This window comes from Momordica charantia (genome assembly GCF_013281855.1).
Source record: "Momordica charantia cultivar OHB3-1 chromosome 8 unlocalized genomic scaffold, Mcharantia_2.0 BLBB01000008.1, whole genome shotgun sequence".
Taxonomy (NCBI): domain Eukaryota; kingdom Viridiplantae; phylum Streptophyta; class Magnoliopsida; order Cucurbitales; family Cucurbitaceae; genus Momordica; species Momordica charantia.
The window spans coordinates 4,238,864-4,260,544 of record NW_028275166.1 but is presented as its reverse complement, the minus strand read 5'-3'; the positions used below and the strand labels follow the sequence as shown (position 1 = coordinate 4,260,544).

Here is a 21,681-nt window from a genome sequence, read left to right as displayed (position 1 = left end):
AAAAAGCTTCTCCCATATTTGTTTCATAAATAACTGTAGAAGATGTTCAAGAGTAAAATCTGATCACTTGAGTGAGCGAGGAGAGTGAAATTTTGGGTACGGGTGAAATACAGAGACCACTAAAGGAATACCAAAAATAAAGACAACTCTCTAGGTCCCTACTGATGGAGTGTGCGAAGAAGATTACATAATCTTGGTCCACGCATATTAGGGGCCCAACTAACGTGAAACACTCTACCTGAAGAGTACAGTTTCAAGACGACCAATACTTAAAAGTATTGACGGAGGCCTTCACCTGTTTGTACAAAAAATTAGCAATCTAAATGGCATGTTCTGACACCCTATTTTAAAAACAACTTGTAAGAACCACCATGAAAAATATTAAGATTATTATGTATACCGTCATTTACGATTTTTCAAAATAAAAATGACTATACAAAAAGTGAACAATTTGAGAAAAGAAAAACAAAAAAGTTGACCAACCCTAGTCCATGATCAAACCATTAATATTTTGTTTAGCCAAAAAGGGTAAATAACACAAATAAGAAAACAGTAAATTTTTTTTCACATACTAATTTCATTTTCTTACCCAATAAAACTACCTTAAAATATTTGAATCACATACCTAATTAATATGGTTGTTCTTTAGGCAAATTGAATGGATAAGATTTGGCTCTTAAATGGGTATCTTCAATATCTTTTTATCTTAATTTTATTCTTCCATCCATCCCTTGGATTGCTATAAAGAGAAGGCACTAAAAAATTTCTACGGGTAAACAGTGAAAAGAAAAGGGCAGAGAGAGGGAGAGAGTAGTCCAAAGACTCCTTCAAACTGAAGGGAGGAAAAGGCTGAATTTGTACAAAGAGAGTTGACAGCCAATAATGTAGAAAGGAACATAAGAAAGACAAAACACTGACTTCCCAATACCAATGTTTTTATTAAAATCCTTCTTTGTTCTGTTTTTCATTTTTAATTTTAACAAAATAATGTTTGAGATCTTAGGATCTATTGGATGATAAGATTACATGAAAAGATGATGGGTACAAGAAATTTTAGATGAAAAGACACTAAATAAATAATAATAAAGTGTATATATAATATTGTCTTAAATAAGATATTTAGAATTTCACAATTGATTCAAAGAATTACGAAGGATAAGGAGAGAACTTCTTATATCATCTCTCATAATTTTATATTTTATATTTTTTTTAATAAAAAAAAATAGAACCATATTATTTGTTCTTTCTTTTTTTATTATTGAAAAAAAAACATAGACATATTTGATAATCTTTCTTATTTTCTTCTCTAAAACTTTAAAATTTAAAAGAAAAAAAATTAATATTTTAATTCAAATAATAAAAATTTCATGGTATTATTTTTTTATATGTATTATGCATTTTGAAGAGTAAAAATGGTAAAACAGTACTTTATTTATGTTTTGAAAAAAAATGAAAACGAAAACAAGGAAAAAGAAACTCTAAATTTGTTGTTTTTAAAATTTCTATATAAATTTCAACATTAATGAGAAACAAGAATAACTACCAAATAAATTATATCTCTCGACAACTAGAAACAATAAACATAAACGCTATCAAATAGAAATCCAAATCCATAATAGGTATTAATGAGCCATCAAGAATAAAACTTGGAGACCATTATTATTCACTCTATCTTGTGTTTTGTCTAATCAGATACTTTTCTTTTCCAAGTATTCCATATCCTCCTCCCAAAGTCCTCCATCTTCCTCCAACCAAAGTTAACTTTAGAATCCATTCCACTTTATTGACATTTTTTAATTTGCTTTTTAAAATATAGAGCTTATATTTTCTTTAGAATAATAATAATGTCAAGACATCGTGAAAAAAAAATTGAAGATGAAATATTTAAATTTAAATATATTGTAGGTCTCACCTCAACTCTTACCTAATTTTTTGGGTTCTTCAACTTTTAGAACCATTAATTTCTATTTTTGAAACTTTTTATCTCCTTTACAAAGTTTATCCTTTCTTTTTAATTTTAAATTTAGTTATCCATACGAACATAATTCAGTCCTTAATACAATTCTAAAAATAAGAGGTTCAATATCTCATCTTCACATTTGTTGTACTAAAAAAATCAAATTTAATCCGTTAGAGTTAATTTGCCAACCACGTGTATTCTTAATAGTAATATTATTAAACAAATATATACATCAACAATAAAAAGCTAAATCCCAATACAGCACCCTCATGAAAACTACCTGCCTATTTAAATAGTTCAATCCAAATTCCAACTACAAAATGCTCATATCCAATCCAACCATAAATCTCAAAAGACAAAATATTTCAGGCTTCAGCTATATAAAATATAGTAATTTCACTATCTATTCAAATTTTAAACAAAATATTAAATTTGTCACCCAATTCCTCCCAAGGGTAAAAATCAAAATTAAACATTTGGGAGTATATATATATATAGCACTCCAATTTCCAACAGGATAAGTTAATTATTGATGTGTTGTCTGGAAATGCAATCAAATCATGATGCAGCTTTTTATGGGCATGATATGATACATATATATATGTGTGTATATATATGTATGAACATGAAGTTATTGGTGTCATGTCAAGCCAAGGCCAAGTTGCTAAATAAAGATAAAAATTTATATAGAAAATGGAAAAAATAGCATCACTGTTTTTGATATTTTTGGCAAACCCTAGCTCTAGCTTCAGCTATAGTTTCTTAATGTTAACAATATTATGTAACACCTGCGTCAGTTGAGCCATATTTGCATTTATTTCTCAACTCTCTCTCTCTCTTCTTTGCCTTTATTTGGTGAGATTTAGAATCCTCTGTCCCTTTCTATATTTATGTTCCTTTTCTTGTCAAATAGGTTAATGTATCCCTTTCAACTTCCACCATTAAATTCTCCTTCTTCTTTTCTCGTTTTGCCCTTTTTTTTTCTCTCTTTTATCAAATGCCTATCCTCCTCTCTTTTTCAATCGTCTTCTTGTCTAAAAGGGGTTAGAATAGTAACATTTTCTATTGGATTAATACTTTTCTAAGTAAATTATACATCGTCAAAATTACCATACGAAAAAATATTTAAAATGAGGCCATGAGAGAGAGACATGGATTGAGCCGTTCGAGCCAGACAATCTTACCAGACCTGACCGCCTAGCCAATTTAACTTTAAAGGCAAACAAAAAATGGATCGGCCTCGAATCAAAACTCTTTCTCCTCAGCACAAGCATTAAGTAAGCAAGCTAATCTCAATCCATTTGTACCAACTTTAATTTAAAGGTATTATGTCCTTATTCTTTTCAAAAGTTTCATTTGTGTACCTCGAATCTTTAAAATTAATTTAAAATACATTTTGTTAATGGCTATCCAAGAGAAAGTGAGTTGGCCAACGAGTTGTTCAAAACAATAGTATTTATCGATATATGTAGTTTAAAAATATTAACTTTGGACGATTAAGTTTTGATTATACTCTATGGTTTTACAAAGTTTTATTTTAAACCTTAAATTTTTGAATTTTTGAAACTTATTTTTGTCCTTTAGTTATTTGTGAAAATGAGATGCAACCATGAGTGGTAAAAAAAATTGAAGGGTCTTATAGACACTTGGGTCAAATTGTTCGGGTTAGGATAAGATATTATTTCCCCATCCCACAATCAAAATATTTTTGGGTAGTAATAAAAATAGAAATATATATATATATATATATATATATATATTGCTTTTAACTTGTTATGTGTATATCAATTTATCAAATTTAACCCTAAATTTAAATAAATATGGCAGTCGTTGCTCAATTTTTAACTATATTTAACTCACTCAGAACTTGTTGATTTCAACAAAATGAAGCAAGATTAAGCTTTGGTTAATAATCTCTCAATACTCACAAATGTCAACAGAAATTGATCTCTAGTATCGTTTTTTCCCATAAAGTTTCATTAATTCCGTGTTGGGAATTTGTTCTATAATTCATTAAACATACCTAGTAAATTTATTTTAATAAAAGATAAAAATTGCAATATTTATCTAAATTTAAGAGGTAAATTTGCAACACTTCAATTTCTAAGATTGAATCCAATAAAATTAAAAGCTTAGATTAAAAATTTAAAACCTTCCCAAGTGTTTAGGGGTCAATTATTTTGATATTTTTTCCAAAAATATATATATTATACGATATGGGTGGAACCTTTTTACCTTTTTATATACATTAACAAGTTGGGAAAAGGGAAGGTTTGACCATGAGTGGGATTAGATATTGTAAAATGAATGTCTTTGATTTTGTCAAATGGAAGAAGTAGATGTAGACCCATAACTCTCACAAACACAACTTGATTAACAAATATTATATTAGATCATGTTAGATTTGATATCTTTTTTTAGGAAACATTTTTAAAGAAAAATGTAAGAAGATGTGACACAAAATCACATCATATAACAATATATCATATCTTTTTGTGCATTTATTTGTATTTAACAAAAAGGAAGATGGGGGGTTTAATCACTTGAATTGGAAGCAAACACAACATTGTCACTTTTTTGGCTTTAAAATGTTTGGTTGGGTTTGTTTTCATTTAATTTGACTTATTATAACATCTAAGTTCCTAAACAGATTACATTTTTCATATATTTTTAATAGAACATGTGAGACGGTAAATCGACCTCACAATTTCTTGATTGGAGATATATGTTAATTACTGTTAAGCTAGGGTCGTTTTGACTCATTTTGTTTTACATTGTATTTATTTCCTTATTCATATCAAGCCCATCAATTTTAGTTTTATTGCTCTCATGGAAGGATTCTACTAAATAATTATTTGAATCCTAAAAGAAAATAAATTGAAAATAATTAATATTAATATTATATAATATATATTAGTAACATTTTTTATATTTTCTCGATTTTTTGTAATATAATATAAATGTCAATTTGCCTCTCATGTCGATATTGAATCAATGATACATGAAAATGGTTGGCAGATATTTAATACAATTGTTTTTAACTTTTACCTTAACTAGCTTTCAAATTTATCTTATTAGAGTAAGAAGAAAAAAAAAGTTACGTTTGTAATTGTTTGTTTGAAAAAAATATTCTCAATTGCATTCCATGAGTTGTCAAAAGTATAGGCAAGGTACGAAAAGGATTGGGTACTAAAAGAGAAAACAACAACAACTGGGCACAATTTCTTTTTTAATTGGGGAATTTTTTTTTTTAATATTCATTCAAAATTGTGAATCTTGAATAATGATTGTAGGATTTGAGTTCTTGCATTAATTTGTCAGATTTTTTTTCCGGTTGAAATTGCAACGCTTCATTTCTCCTAATCTTATCTTCGATCCAATTGGACGAAATTGATGAAATTGAAAATTTAAAAAGTGAAAATTTTCATGAAAGAAAATCTTCAAACTAATAAACGATGCCATCGTTAATTAAAGAAAAAGACACAATTAGGTTAAGATTTAAGATTGAAGGTCCCACCGGCGACCGGAGAAAAACCGGCAGAAGGGCGAGAGCACGTAAGCCATTCCCACCACCCAGCTTCGCCACCGTCATTATCTCTCCATCTCCGCCGGCGGCGTTTCCATTCTCCGGCCAAAAACTCTCTCTCTGTTAAAATTGAAGCACATAGTGCAGAATCTGTCAATTCCCAACCCCATCAATCACACCCCTGTCCCCAGAAAATAAAAATAAAAATAAACATAAAAAAAAAAGAAGTAGGAAGTTAAATTTTGCTCCTCGATTGTTGGGGCGTCCGGCAGGCGGCAGGGAGAACTGTGGAGCATGTGGCGGCGGGGCCTGGAGCCCAACACCCCTTAAAAAACTTTTATTGTTTTGTTTTCACAACTTCGGAGAACAAACTACAGAAATTTATAAATCAAAATACAAAAAAAAAAAAAAAAAGGAAAATGGTGTGTGTATAATATATAATGACGTAAATAAAATAAAGGGTTAAAAAATGCTTTAAGTCCCCACCAATACACTTGGTTGAGGTAGGTTTTTGTAAATTTTCTACTTTTGAATGAGTAATAATGTAGTCTATGAATTTTAATTTATAGTTTATAACAATGTTTTAATAATTTAGTCCCTCCAAAATGATTATCAAATTTAAATGTTGTTATTATGTGTTTAGGGCACGGCTCCACCAGTCCCCTCCTCTGGCCTGGTGGAATGTCTTTCACCTTGATGTGATGTACAGTCAGGGCTCCACCCAATACTAATTAACCTAATTTTCCTTTGCGGAAAAAAAAAAGAAATACTTAATTTTAAAATCTTTTATAATATTATTTTTTAAATTAAACTCTATATAAATCTTTTAATTTAGTCTCCTATGTTTCTCTATTCTTCCTTAATAAATGTAAAAACAAAATTCTATGGAAAATACTGAACTAGCATGAACATAGGTCGCATTAGTAGAGGTCCTTTATTGAGATGTAGATTAGGGAAGATTGTTTAAGCCATTTCTATGCCTCATATTTAGATAACATATTTCCAAATCAGAGAGGTACGTCTCGTCTGCCTCTAATTATTTTACATATTGTTTAGAGTGATGTTTATGTCTGTGTACTATTACGTGATGTGATAGTGTTCATTCTAATTTCTGACTATTGATAGAACTTTTTTTAGATTTATTTCCATAAATGAGTTGTTACATCGTATCTCTGGTTTGTGAAGCATGTAGTGTTTCGTTGTTGATTTTCTTTTTGGTATTATTCCACATCTTTTGAGTAGATCTCTTTGTTCAATTTGTGCCTTAATATCGGTGAGATTCACCTTCTCATAACAATATATTTAAGATTTCCAAAATATACATACATGTGCATTTTGCTGCTAATTCTAAGGTCATGTCACGGTTTTAAATTTTGATATCTAAATTTCATGAAAATATGATGTGGATGAATATTTATAAAAGTGGGAGGAATTAAAAAATCATAAAAAAATTTAATTAACAAATAAACATCTTTCCATTTCCAAATAAGTTTAATATAATTAATATGTTATGTATATATTAGTTACATTTTGGTGATACTTTTCATATTTTATCGATTTTTTTTATAATTATGATAGAAATGTCGATTTATCACTCATGTCGATGTCAAATCGATTAATACATGGAAATATCGAAGTATCAATGAATATCTAATATCATGGATCGGGTTGCCTTTAATTCAAATAATCCCATCCATAATAATTCCAAAGAGTCTAGAATTATTTTAATTTACTGATATTTAAGGACTAGGCTTATCATTTAAGTATCACAAAATTGTGTTATTAATGGTCTGTTTGATATGCTTCTATTTCTTATTTTCATTGTTATGCATCTATTTCTTATTTTCAAATTTACAGAATTAAATTGATTAAATGAATATTTATATGGTAAATTTGCTTTTAAAACTGTTTTTAGATTTTGTAATCAAGATAATAAAAATTATGAAAACTTTATAATTATTACTCCACTAGTAATATTATATGCTTTATTTATCGAATTAAATATTTAATTTACATATAGGAATATTTGACGATCGTTTCGCAACTTTACCTTCTATCGTAATGGTATATTAAGTATCTAAACGTACATGATTTTCACAGTGAAGTATTAATTAATTTAAAATTTTACTTTTCTAAGTAATCACTTTTCATATTTTATTTGATAGTCGTAGTTTTATTTCTAGGCGCCGTCTGTTTCGTGGGAATCCAAGATTCTCATTGGACGAGCATCTAAATTCTCACGTTTGTGTTTGTAAGGGATATATGATACTCGGACATCTCGATATGCTCTGGTATCCTAGGATTCCTGTACGTGAGGTATCTAACGAATTTTGGATGTCCTTTTGAAACGTGGGTATCCAAGATGACTGTGGGGAGCACATTCGCTCTTTACATTTTTTTTCCTTCATTTTTTTCTATATATTTTCTTTCATCAATTTCTTTACTTTTCCCCAAAAAATTTTATTTTATTTTTAAATTTATAATTTAAATAAATTAATGGAACAGTTGTCTAATAAACAATTTTATACAATTAAGTATATTTATACATTACATTTACATATAAAATAAACTGCAATTAAATTATATAATATATCAATTTATTTTTAATATTTTGAAGGAATTATATTATTAATAATATTTATTATCATAAATATATAATTTTAAAACAATTTTTTTGACAATTAATATATCTGTAATATTTTTCCTCTTAAAAAAATATAATATGTAAGATAAATAAAATTTTACTTATAATGTCAATTATATGATTATCTTTTTGGAAAAATATTAAAATTAATGAAATATATATTGATTTAATAGGAATTAATTTGTTCTACGAAACCACGTATAAAAAAACAAAATATTAAATTAATTCAAATAAATCTATCATATTAAATGAATTTATAAATTATATGAGTGTTCTTGAGGGCATTTTTTGAACATTCAATAAATTTAACATATCCCCAAGAATAAATCCCGCAAAAAAAAAAAGTGGCTATCCAAATATTCCCGAACATACTTAATAAATTTTTCTACAAAACAAACATGACTATCTGAAGATGTCGGACATCAAAAATTCCGAGCATCTGAAATTTTAGACATCGGTAGATTTTGGACATCTATATTCCCGAAAAACAAACGACTTCTTAGGGTGTGTTTAGGTTAACCTCTTAAATAATTTTAGATGGCCAAAATTAGTAATCATTTTTAATATTTATTTTGATAGTCATTAGGGTATGTTCATATTAACCTTTTAAATAATTTTAGATGGCCAAAATTATTAATTCTAAAATCTATAACGTTTGATTACAAATAAAAATTGCTTTTGAAATAATCAAATTGATTTAAAATTATTTTTAAGAAACCATTTTAAATGAATTCTCCGGATTCTAAAATAATTGAGGATGAATCACTTTAGAATCTCATTTTATGGTAATTTGACATTTGTAGAATCTATTTCGAATATGAAACGCAACCCAAACAAATATATCTAAATGACACTCAATTCACTATATTTAGTATTACTTAAAATTGTCAATTCAAGTATAATTCAAATGTTCATCCCACAAAGTAAGGACGTTGAATCTTTTCTGAATTGTAATATATATACATATACATACATATATACATATATATATATATATAACAAGTCTTTATGATGTTATAAATGATCAATACCTGTGAATCATCAATTATTTTGTTTTAATAAAAAAATGCTGCATAAAATAAATATTTTAACATTTTTCATGACATTATTTGTAAAATATTTAATAGAAACCAAAAAAAAATACATACTTTATTTAAGTTCCGTTACATGATTAACCATTCCTTTTTTCTTTTTTCTTTGTTTTTTCAAAATTAAGCCGCACTACTTCCCATTTGTATTTCATGGTTTTGTTATATACTGTTTCTAGAATATTTTCAAGTCAAAATTTAAAAACTAAAGAAGTATTTGAAAAAACTTGTTTTTTGACCGAGTCATCGTAGTTTAATGATAATTGATATGTATTTTCAATCAAGATGTTGTGAGTTCGATCTCTCACCCAAATAATAAAAAAATATGACATTTAAAATTTTAATCAGAAAATAAGATCTAAACGTTTATTATATTTATATTCAGTTATATTATTTCTCAAAAAAAAAAAAAGGATTCAGTTATATTAATAATGGGCTTATAGAATTCTGGCCGTAGATTTTTGCTTGGCCCATTGGGCCAACGAACTTTCTTTTGATTCATTTCCAAATATTTAGGATGACAATCGTATAATTCAGCCCAAGAAGGTAGCCCAATCTTCTTCGTCTTATGGATTAGAAGAGGGAAAAAAAACTTCCAAATCAATAATTTATATTTCGCCATATTTTCATTATGTTTGCACGTGTTTCATCTTTTTAAAATAAAATTTTATATAAATACGGAAAAGGATAATCAAAATAAATATGTACTAAATTCAGATTTGAATTTATTAATAATAATAATAATAATAATATTATTATTATTATTATTATTATTATTATTATTATTATTATTATTATTTGAAGATAGAAATCAATTATTATTTATAAAATATTAACATAACTATTATAAATATATATTTTTAGGAAAGATTATATATATTTTTTTTACTTAATTTTCAACTCCTCAAAATTATTTATAAATTTAAAATAGTTGAGTGGATGAAACGTTAATTATTTTTCAAAAAAAAAAAAAAACAAAACAAAACAGTTTACCTTTGTTCATAAACGTTAGACCCATATTTATTGTTCTCCAAGTAATAAGCTATATATATATTTTTTATTATCATTAAATCAAACTTAAAACTTATGTTTACTCAAGAAAAAAAAACAAACAAGAAAAAACCTAGAACTTATGTCAAATTTTCGTAAATATTAATTTTTTTTGTTCACCTAACTCGGGGATTTGGTGGTAAGATTATCTATTTTATTTTATTTTTCTTAAAGTTCTTTTAGTCATATTTTTCTTCAAGGTTAAAACATATAAAAGGGTCTCTTTCTATAATGATATGGTCAATGTAAAGGGTAAGAATGGAAATATTTAATGTCCATAGCAAAAATCCAACTACTAGTATGCTCAATGCTGTTCATTTTTCTTTTCTTTTCTTTTTTCTTTTGGTACTAAAAAAAGTATCCTGTTCCTTACATCTTTTTTCATCTTTAATTATTATTGTCGCATCAAAAACAGAATAAGTTAAAATAAAAGTATGTAATTGTTATTGCTCATAAAATTAGTTCAAATTTTAATTCTATAGGAAAAAAACACAGAATTATAACTGTAAAATCTTATGGATTATGCAATTAATTTATCAAATTAAACCGGTTAATTGACAAACATACCACCCTAACAGAATTTTTGTTCTTCATTGTAGTCAGTGAAAAGTTGGTCTTTACTGGGTTGGGGTGAAATTGATTCTTCTATAATTCACTCGACCTTAGTTCACAATATTATCAACAATATAGAAAAATGGCTCATAATTTGAAAATTATTTCCTCAATTTTCTTCCCATTTGTTATTGTTTTGCAAGAAGGAAATTGTGGAATAAATGGGGAAGGAAATGGAAAAACAAAGAATTTGATCGAAAGAGTTGTTAGCATGTGTCTCAACTCAAGTTAAGATAAGAATAGATGTAACTTTGATGATATACCAACTATTCTGTAATTTATTTTGATATCTTATCGTTCAAAAAATAAATACAAAGTTATTAAATCAACACAAAAACATGTCATAAAATTACCATAAAAGCCAAATTAAACTATTTTCAGGATAAAGCTATGGTGTAAAATAAAAAATAAAAAATTCATCAAGTTGGTGCGATATTTTTTATATTTTATCTTTGAAAAGCAAGTTGGTGCAATTCTCTTTCCTTTAATTTTCAAGTTAGTTAAAAAATGAACGTCCACAAAAGATTTTATTGAATATCAATCCAAAAAATTAGGTAAAAATTAATTGGACTGGTAAAATAATTCTTCTTTATAAAGCATTCGCTCGCATTTAAACGCACAGAATAAGACATAATTTTGCAGGCCGAAAGTAACTTTGAACTTATCAACTAAGCAAAATAGAAAAATAAAAATAAATAAAAGGCATGGTGTGACATTGCCTCATCATATAATATATTATTTTATATAATTGTACTTGGTCTGCTCTCCCAATCATAATCCGCCACGTGGAATCTCGCTTGTGGATAATCCCCCAAGCATTTACACGCAAGTATGTTGTTCCGGATAAAGATCGAGCTCCAGAATTTCTTTTTAAAAAATAAAAAAAATGTTTGGTCAACGGTCAATGTTATGATCATGAGAATCTCGAGGATTTGAAAAAAAGCAAAGCTGGAGGAAAATCAAGTGTGCCACGTGGACAGTTCTTGATTTGGAGGCACCAAGAATCATGAGGGACCTACCCATCACCGCCAAGTTACAGACACCACGTGGACAAATATCTGGGTTCAGCTCATCATCTTCTGCCACGTGGGTAAGACAAGCCATCTATTTCTATATATATATTTTTTACTTTTTATGGAAAGTATAAAATAATTTAAAAAGAAAATTATTCTCCATCTGAACTCTCCCAAGTGTCCCGGCAGCATGTGACCTTCATGATATTTGTCCACGTCCTAGATTGGCTTTTATCTCAAAAAATCCCCTTTTATAAAATATTGCAACTTGCCCATAACTTTTGGAGGTCAATTAAAACAAATCGAAAAAAATATTTATTACCATCTTTAAAGTTTGATAGTTAGAAAATTGACAAGTATTACGGTATCTCAATAATTTATAATGTAATTTTTTAGAAAGAAAAAAAAAACTACCAATAATTATTGTGGGTGTATTATAGGCATTTAAGAAATTTTTTTAAACATCAGTCAAAATCAAAATTTTAAGTAGTGGAATTTATATAGATATTAAATGTAATATTAATACGTCATATAAGAAAAAGTAAATAAAAATTGTTGCTTACTGTGGTGTAGTTGTCATTAACAGATAAAACGAGATCAACAAAGTTTACTAATTTATGTTTAATTGAGTTGAACTTTGGTGCATCGTGAACATAATTAGTTCAATCACATCCTCAAAAATATTACACAGGTTTGATCAACTGCCACTCTTCTAAAATTAGAATGCTTTGTTTTAAACAAATATCTTAAAAGTGAATTTTCAATTGATTTTGTGTTACTGATAAAAAAAATGGTAAATTATAAGTTTGGTCCTAGATTTTAAGAAAATAACAAAAATATACCCTAACTGTGAAATTTTACGGACCACAAACTTATAATTTAACAAAACAAAAATAAAACAGTGTAAATAATACTATCTTAAACTTGAAGCCAAGGGAGTGAAAAGTAAAATATAATAAAAAGCAGGCAGGTTGCAGGATAATAGCATGGAGATGCGAAACAGAGTAGCAAACCCCATGGAATGGCTAGATATTTAACAGGAGAAAACAGAGGCCAGTTAGTTGAGTAACCGACCGCGGTTGAAAACCCACCACCGCCCTCTTCTCCGCCTGAAAACTGCCAGTTTTCCATTTTCCTCCTCCATAAACCCACCACATTTCCTCCTCCACTCTCACACAATTCTTGATTCTTCTCCATTAATCACTAATCATGATCGCCGAATCAATGCTTCTCAATCCCACGGCCCAGATTCTCCCCTGGGACTCCCTTGAAGATCCCGCCGCCTATTTCGCCAGCAATCCCTACGCCTCCAACTCCAATGCCGCCGGCCACGCCCCGTCTCCCGACTCGCCGGCGGAGTTCGAGTTCTTTTCCGACGAAGATTCGCCGGTGGCGGTGGCGGACGCGTTCTCGTGTGACCATTTTCGGATGTTCGACTTCAAAGTCCGCACGTGCGCGCGTGGGAGGTCGCACGATTGGACCAAATGTCCGTACGCGCATCCCGGCGAGAAGGCGCGCCGCCGAGATCCGAGGAAGTTCCGCTACTCCGGCGCCGAGTGCCCGGACTTACGGCAGGGGTTCTGCAAAAAGGGGGACACGTGCGAGTTCGCCCACGGCGTGTTCGAGAGTTGGCTCCACCCGGACCGGTACCGGACTCAGGCGTGCCGCGACGGCATGGCCTGCCGCCGGCGCGTCTGCTTCTTCGCCCACTCGTCGGAGCAACTCCGCATTCCGTCGAAACAGAGCATCCGCTCTCCTCTGGCCAGGGGAAAGGGAATCGCCGCTATATCATCGCCGACTTCCATCCTGATTTCACCGACGGAGTCGCCGCCGATGTCTCCGACGACCGGCGGCGAGTCGTTGAGGAGATTAGCGGCACTGATGCAGAATCTTCAGGTGGACGATCTGAAATTGAGTCCTCCGGCGGCGGGCTTGGGTTGTCCCCGGGTTTCATGTCTCCGATGGGAGAGAAGTTACGAGGAAGAGCCGGCAATGGAGAGAGTGGAATCAGGGAGAAATCTGCGAACCCTAATGTACGCAAAATTGATGAGAGAAAATTCGGTGGAGCAATTGCGGCCGCTCATATCAGCCGCGTCTTGGAGCTAATTGTCACAACGAAGAAGAAGAAGAAGAAGAAGAAACAATTTCACACTCTGTGAATTAATTGTAATTTTAATTTTTGTTTTATTTGGTTTGTGAAAATTTTCTGTAAATGGGTTAATGTTAATATGTGGAGCGAGTCCATTCCCCATGTGTACAGAAACGGAAGGGAATTAATAAATTTGTTCTTCTAACATTTCCAAACTAGATACTGTTATTAAACATTTTAGCTTCAAATTCTATTTTGGTGGTTGGTGTAACATTTTGCTCCATTTATTTTTAATATATCTATTTTAGTATTAGTATTTTTAATTTTGATGTACCCTTAGTCTTATTTACAAAATTTGAACACAATTTTAATATAAAAAAATACTGAAAATTCTATGATTACATTTTAAAAAATATATTAAATGTAGCATTACATTAAAATTTTGATATAAAATAGAATAGAGAGATCAAAATGACTAAAACAAATATTCTACACATTGCTTCTCTCTCTTTTTTCTTTTTTTGAATTTGGTTTGAGCAACCCTTTTCCAAGATGAAAAAACAAATGATTTATGTTAAGTTTTTTAACTTTTAGTTTATGTTATTTTTTAAATGAATAAACAAGAGGTTTAAAGTATAGGAATTGAGATGAAGATTGATTAAATATCTAAGAGTCCAAATAATATTTAAATAAAGATTTTAATATTTTCTTTCTAATTTTCTCAAAATTTGCGCCAAGACTAAAGAGTGGATAAGGGCAAAGGGGAAAAAAGAGAGAATGAATTATAGGAAACAAAAGGCAATTAATGTAAACTAAAAGTGAAAGAGAAGCAAAAGACAAGTGGACAAAATGCATATATATTATGTAAATTCAGAACGTGCTCTTCAATACTGCTCTGGTTCCTTTTAACTTTTAAAGTTTTAAAGTTGTATTTATTTAGTTTTTATTTTTTGTAACTTTTTAAAAGTATATAAATATTAAAATGTTTATAATAATTTTCTAATTTTTTAAAATTTGTGTTTAATAGATATACATGTTGGATGGGAAATGTTGACTATATTACTTGAAAGATTATACCTAAAATCAGCTATGCTACTTAAATAATAATATTGTTATATATGAATTAACGACATAAATTTGTTAGACACAATTTTTTTTTTTTTTAGTCTAACATGTTGGGAAGGGAATTCGAACTAACAACTTCTTGGTTGGAGGTATATGCCAATTACTGTTGAGCTGCTCGCATTAGACACAAAATTAAAGATTAGTAATTTATTAAAAAGTTTTTAAAGTATGGTAATTAAATCTGAAAGCTCATGAATCAATAGAATCCCGATGCAACTTTTAAAATTCAAGAGACAAAATTATAATTTAATATAATGTTAATTCTTGAAACTTTGTAAATATATAATTAAAGTAATTGCAATTGTGCTAAATTATCACTCATTCATTCAATTATTGCATTTACTTCAAAGATTTATTATCTTTGAATTACGTTGGAGATAGGCTTTGAAAATTTTCATAAACTCCTGAGTTGATACAATTATTAAAATTTAGTGGTTTAATATATATTTTTCAATCCATATACTCTGAAATGGATAAGATATCTATCATCACATTTCAAAAGTCGACAATTCGATCTTTCACCTCTAAAATTGTTGAACTAAAAAAAAGTCTAATGTTTATATTATACTTTGTAATTAGTTGTTTTGTCATATAGTTGGTTATCTTGTTAGTTATTTTACTTTTTTATTTTTTTTATAGCGGTTATCTTGTTTGTTAATGAAATAGGGTAAGATTTATTTACTCTATAAAATCTAATAATTTAAACGTATTTACATATATCAATTCCTTCATATTTCAAGGATACCCATCTACGGCGTTGATTGAGTTAAATTAAAATATATACATATTTAAATATGTCTGCTTTTAAAAATAAAAATAAATGAATCCCTGCAACCAATACTGACATGAGATATTTCTTGTCTGACTTGAACCTCCGTACGATTTGGAATGGATAAGAATGGAAGTTAGAATAACTTCTAGTCCTCGTGGTTTGGTTTGCAAAGCCAATTGTTTCTTGATAAAAGTTTAGTAAGCTCGGGATGCCACCACGCTAAGTTCATATTAATTTTTAAAATGTTGTTACTAACTTTATCCTTTAATCATAACATCACAAATTATTTAAGGATGGATTAGATATTAGAGTTCATTTCATAATACTTTTGTTTCTTGTTTCTTATTTTTCGATTAAGAAAAATATAAATATATTTAGTAACTAAAAAATTATGTTCGATAACTATTTTTTTCTAAAAAAGTAAAAGTTGTATATGACAATTAAATTTTCAAATTAAATATTCAATTTTTTTTAATGTTAGATTTATTTTTTTATTTTTTTTTTATATTTATTATACAATTTATAGGTCAAAAATAATGTTTTACCAATGGTTTTGGAAAATTTTGAAAAGTGGAAATGAAAACAAGAAATAAGAAACTTGGCTGTTATTTATAAAATTTCAATTTTAAAAACATTTTTTTTTTCAAATGAGAAAAGGGAAATCGAAATAGTTACCGTAGTCTCAAAAACTAAAAATGTAGGAAACAAGAAATAAGAAATAGAATCTTAAACTAAAAATGAAAAACAAGAAATAAAAAATAAAGACATTATCAAACAGACTCTTAGAAGCTCTCTAACATGACTTTGTTAAATTTTTTTATTCATTTATCAATTACCGATAAATGTCTTATTTATCTTAATAAATAAAACTATGACCAACGTATAGATACTAGAACATAATTAGACCTGACATTAAAGTTTTTCAAGTAAAAGTAAACCTCTTCATTCCAATTAGTAGATTTTATATGAAAAATATTAATAATATTCCACGTGATGTCTATTTGCACGCTAAATTTGAGTTGCTCCTGAAAGTCCAAAACTGATTTTTCTTCATGGACCTCTTCTAGTAAAGTTAGGTTGAAATTGTTGCTGACATTTTTCTATATAGTTACTATTTGTTGATTTTAAATAATTGAGGAATATAATATTCATTCTGAGTATATGTCAATACAAAATTATATCTTCTTGATGGGTAATATAAATAATATTAATTATCCTTGGATTTATACGTAAACATCAATGGTCATTTGGATTAAGATGTTTACGAAGAATTTAGATTAAGATGTCGTAGGTGGGGAATGAGTGGGACTGTTTTACTATTTTTCTCGGTAGACTTTAAAAAAATAATTAGGAGAATTGCATATTTGTAAAACTATTTAGTAAACTTCTAATTTTGCTGAGCTGGCTCTACGTGCTATTTCTCAATCAAATAAAGACACATAAGTATAATTTACTAGTTAAAGTCAACATGAACATAACTCGACAGTTAAAGTATTTTACTCCTCTAGTGGTGGAAGGTTCGATTTCCTATCTCAAGTTTAAATCATTGTTTTTGTTGTATGATGGAGCTATATCCTTGCGTTACAGCCAAATACAGCTTTAGGGAAAATGTACTCCTACATGTCTTAATGAAATGTGTTTATGCTAAAATGTTACTAAATAGTATGTAAAATTACCTATTTTCCCTTTTTTTAAAATAAAAAAATCCACCTAAAATGCTAAAGATATCCCATAAAAATTAACTGAAGGGAAAAAAACACAAGTTGATTTCATGCGGAAAAAAACACCTCACAGAAAAGAAAAAATAAAAAGCTAAACAAAACGATTTCACTATAATCAAAATTCAGAGTTAAAAATATTAATGACAACAGATATATATACCACACAAAACAAGACAAAGAAAAAATGAATCCTAAATTGTAAAGATTTCATTTTAAAATGTGGGTAGACTTGGTAGGTCATGCTAAAAAGAATTCCAATCACCTATATGTAATACTGATTTACAGATGTCTAATACACATACTAGACTAGAACCTCAATGGATAAGGCTCGCTAATGATATATAATCAATTATGATTCAAAAGTTGGATGTTTAAATTCCCACCCTGCAGAAAACAAAAACAAAAACAAAACGAAAAAGGTGTTCTCATTAATTTCTGTACCCTAGCATTGTCATTAAAGACCTCTAGTCTAGCCCTCTTCACAACCTAACTTTATTTGAGGGGAGAAAATCCTTCCAATTTTAGCCAAATATTATAGAAAATAAGCAAAGATTCTTCAATAGCCTTCCATTATGGGAAGTGCTAAGACCAATATGCAAAAGCATACCATGTGAGATGTTCAGAAAACAATTGAGTGTGGCATTGTTATCATTTCCTAATAAAGTAGTGCAGATGAATTAGCAAATATTCTGTGCCACAGGAGATCAGATCATCATCGCATCAGCACATAATTAAATCACCAGTTGGATTTGAGAAAGAAACACTGAACCTGGGAGACATTTCGTGAGGGAATATCATCATAGAGTGGACCCATCTGGTACTTTCACATTCATATACTGGAATTGTAACTTGTGAGAAAACTTGGAACTTCCCCCCTTGGTTCTTCCTTCTGCATCTGACAAAAAGTAGAGAGAGAGAAACAAAAGACAGCAATTATTTTATGAAGGTCGTGTTGAAGTAACCTATGAATTTAATATCCAATTAGTCGAGTTTAGATTCCAATCGTGGTTTTGAGAATGATGTTAGAAGACTGTCTATAGTTCTTAGATCAAGAACTGTTTCAGTTCAGAAAACTTGTTGGAATAATGAATTTTTTAGAGTTGCTCTTAGGCTATTAACAATATAAATAAGCACATTGTAACTTTTGCGACCCTGTTAAACATAGAATTATTTAAAAAGAAAAAAGAAAATCTGAAAATGAGGTGCCTCTATATTAATTAACGAACAAGGAAATAAGCTTGGAAGAAAGGGGAACCGATGTGGAGAGATGGTACAAAGTCAAGCTAGATTCTATATGGCTCTCACTGAAAAATCATAAACAAAAACTAGAAGGATTTGCAATTGAGCTAGTACTAGAAGCATTTACAACGACCCTCTCTCCCACTTATTCCTAGAGGGAGAGTTAGAGTGCAGAATTAAGCGGCCATGGGAAGAGCTCCATGCTGTGACAAAGCCAATGTCAAGAAGGGGCCTTGGTCTCCTGATGAGGATGCCACTCTCAGAAGCTATGTGGAAACTCATGGCACTGCTGGTAGCTGGATTGCTCTGCCCAGAAAAGCTGGTTTCTCTCTTTCCACTTCCAGTCTTCTTGTTTTTCAACTTGCATTCCCATTTTCCCAGAAGAACTACAACCAATTTTGTTTGATCATATCTCTCCCAGTGTAATGTATAAAACAAATTGCAGGGCTAAAGAGATGCGGCAAGAGTTGCAGGTTACGGTGGCTAAACTATCTCAGACCCAACATCAAACATGGAGACTTTACCGAAGAGGAAGACAATGTCATCTTCAACCTCTATAATCAATATGGAAGCAGGCAAGTCTGATAATTTTTCAATCCAGGATTAATCTTATAATGTATACTTTGCTTTTTAAAGACTGAAATTCTTGATGTTCTTCTGAAACAAAGATTAAAGATTTGAACTTTACAGAGCTTATAATATAGAAATTTCGACCTAGATTTCTTAGTTTCTATAAGATTTAATTGAGTGACAATATTATTATTTAGCTTAAGTTTTCAGAAAATAATTTGTTAATTGCTGTGTTTTGGTCAGATGGTCTGCCATAGCCTCTCAACTCCCTGGTAGAACGGACAATGATGTGAAGAACCATTGGAATACTAGATTGAAAAAGAAGCTGTTCCTTGCGGGCAAAACCAAGCTCCAAACAGAGAGTACTGTGAGCCACCTTGACACAAAATCCTCACTGCCACATGCCCCAGAAACTGAAAACCATGTCACTGGCTTCACATTGCCTTCCCTATCTCTTAGTACTTTAACAGAGTTCACTGAAATCATTAATCATATACCAATCCCAGAATTTGCTGATTTTGAATCGACTGATCAGTTAGAGGTTCCTACAGTCTCCAGTTCAAGCTTTTCAAAACCCTCTCAAGTCGCCATTAACAGATATGTATCAGTGCTCGATGGAAGTGGCACCGGTAGAGATGAATGGGGTTTAGTGGGAGACTGGGGCTCCGACTTCCCACCAGACATGGTCCGCAGCCTGTTATTTAAGACGAAAAATGGTGAATTGTGTCTCTAAGAAAGAAAATATCTCTGTTGGGTTCTTTGAATGAGAAGTATGAAGATGGAAATATAAGACGAGTGTTTACTTGACTATTGATTCATATAATGGAATAGGGTCCGAACATTGCATAATTGATCAGGCAATTTCCCAAGGAAAAGCTGGGACAGCAGGCAACTTTCTTAGAGGGAATCTGGATAAGAGTATTGGGAAATTTGGATTTTGTGGTCAAGCCTAGGTTTGGAACATGAGTTTGCTTGCTAATCTCATGAGTTGTAACATTAATATAAAGCTTATTTCTCAAACTATAAACTGACTTTTAACAAATCACAAACAACCACACAAAATAAACACCGCTGTACAAGTCCAAATTTCTAAAACTCATTCCTATGCACAATCCAAATATGTGATACATGAATCTAGACTTTTCAAAACCATGAAACAAATTCCCTTTTACAATTGTATATTGTTTTTGAGTTGAGATCTTCAGCAATTGTATATTCAAATTGGATGTTATTTCATATTTCATCAATTTTAACATTCCATGGCAGACTTCATATTTCAAGAAAGATGATGATGTTCGCAAAATTATAATATATAGTACCTACAAGGAATATCAAATCCGCATCTGCACATAGAACCTTTGAAGTTTGGACTTCCATCTCTGCTCTAGGGTTGCAAGCTCATTTTCCTCGGCTATGATTATTGTAACAGAGGCTTCACTGGAACATCAACGAACAGTTTCAACACCAAGTGGAACGGTTTCAACTGAAATCAATCAACAGACGACTTGAAATTAACACATTAAAAAAATGAGATTAAGGGCATTGAATTCCAAAAATTCCAACCGTTCTCCTTTTTGTCCACCAATTGAAGATTCCGAACTTGGCGGAAGAAGTTCACTTCGGAGATCAAGATAAGAAGAGATGGACAATTAGATTCAGACCAAGATAAGAAAAAGTTCACACGAGATTCCTTAACACGTTAGAATCAAATGCATACAAATCATTCGCCCAAAGAGTTTTTATGCAGCAAAATCCACGTTTCATGCGTGCCATTAAAGCTTAACCTAGAAAACCATAATTAAACCAAAAACAACAAAATCTTCCATTTCAATTCATCACCATCAAACTTCAAAGCTCAGTTACTTTTCTTCCTATTGGTTGCATCGAGGGGAAGGGGCGGAGGGGGGACACAGTACAATGAATGAAAAGAGATAAAAAGAAATAGAGAGAGATGAACATACAGAATTGATCTTAATTTACACCTTCAATTTCCTGCTTGGGTTTCCCATGGATTCGCTGAAGCATCACTCTTCCTCCCTTCCCGCGAGTTTTTAACAATAACGCCGCCTAACACGGGATTTAGATACGTGGATTCAATCGGAGAGGAGAATGAACCCAACAATGATTTATAATACATATATGAATTATTACTTCTTTTTATCGTCATTTGATTTTAAGATGAACCTCATGAATAATAATTTAGTTCCTCAATTAATTAATATCATATGTTAAATGATCTGTTGTGTACTCTTTTTGTTGTTGTTTTTTTCTC

The 21,681-nt window shown here is 30.2% G+C and overlaps 2 protein-coding genes and 1 long non-coding RNA gene across 4 annotated transcripts; 2 read left to right on the top strand and 1 right to left on the bottom strand.

Annotated features, from left to right (window-relative positions):
* Positions 1-12,716: 12,716 nt before the first annotated feature.
* Positions 12,717-14,189, top strand: ATCTH (Zinc finger C-x8-C-x5-C-x3-H type family protein). The gene has a single exon (XM_022276296.2). The coding sequence runs from the start codon at positions 13,103-13,105 to the stop codon at positions 13,997-13,999; it is 897 nt and encodes a 298-aa protein (XP_022131988.1). The 5' UTR covers positions 12,717-13,102; the 3' UTR covers positions 14,000-14,189.
* Positions 14,190-18,110: 3,921 nt separating this feature from the next.
* On the bottom strand, positions 18,111-21,531 carry LOC111005221 (uncharacterized). 2 transcript variants are annotated; one of them, XR_002600725.2, is made up of 3 exons: positions 21,371-21,531; positions 20,729-20,892; positions 18,111-18,495 (listed from the first exon to the last, which is right to left on the bottom strand). It is a non-coding gene; the product is annotated as an uncharacterized LOC111005221 (long non-coding RNA). The 2 variants fall into 2 exon arrangements; XR_002600727.2 differs by having other exon boundaries at positions 20,733-20,892.
* LOC148209400 (transcription repressor MYB6-like) lies at positions 19,026-20,362 on the top strand. Its single transcript, XM_088127266.1, has 4 exons — positions 19,026-19,161; positions 19,285-19,414; positions 19,653-20,125; positions 20,241-20,362. The coding sequence occupies exons 1-4, from the start codon at positions 19,026-19,028 to the stop codon at positions 20,360-20,362; spliced, it is 861 nt and encodes a 286-aa protein (XP_087983392.1).
* Positions 21,532-21,681: the final 150 nt, after the last annotated feature.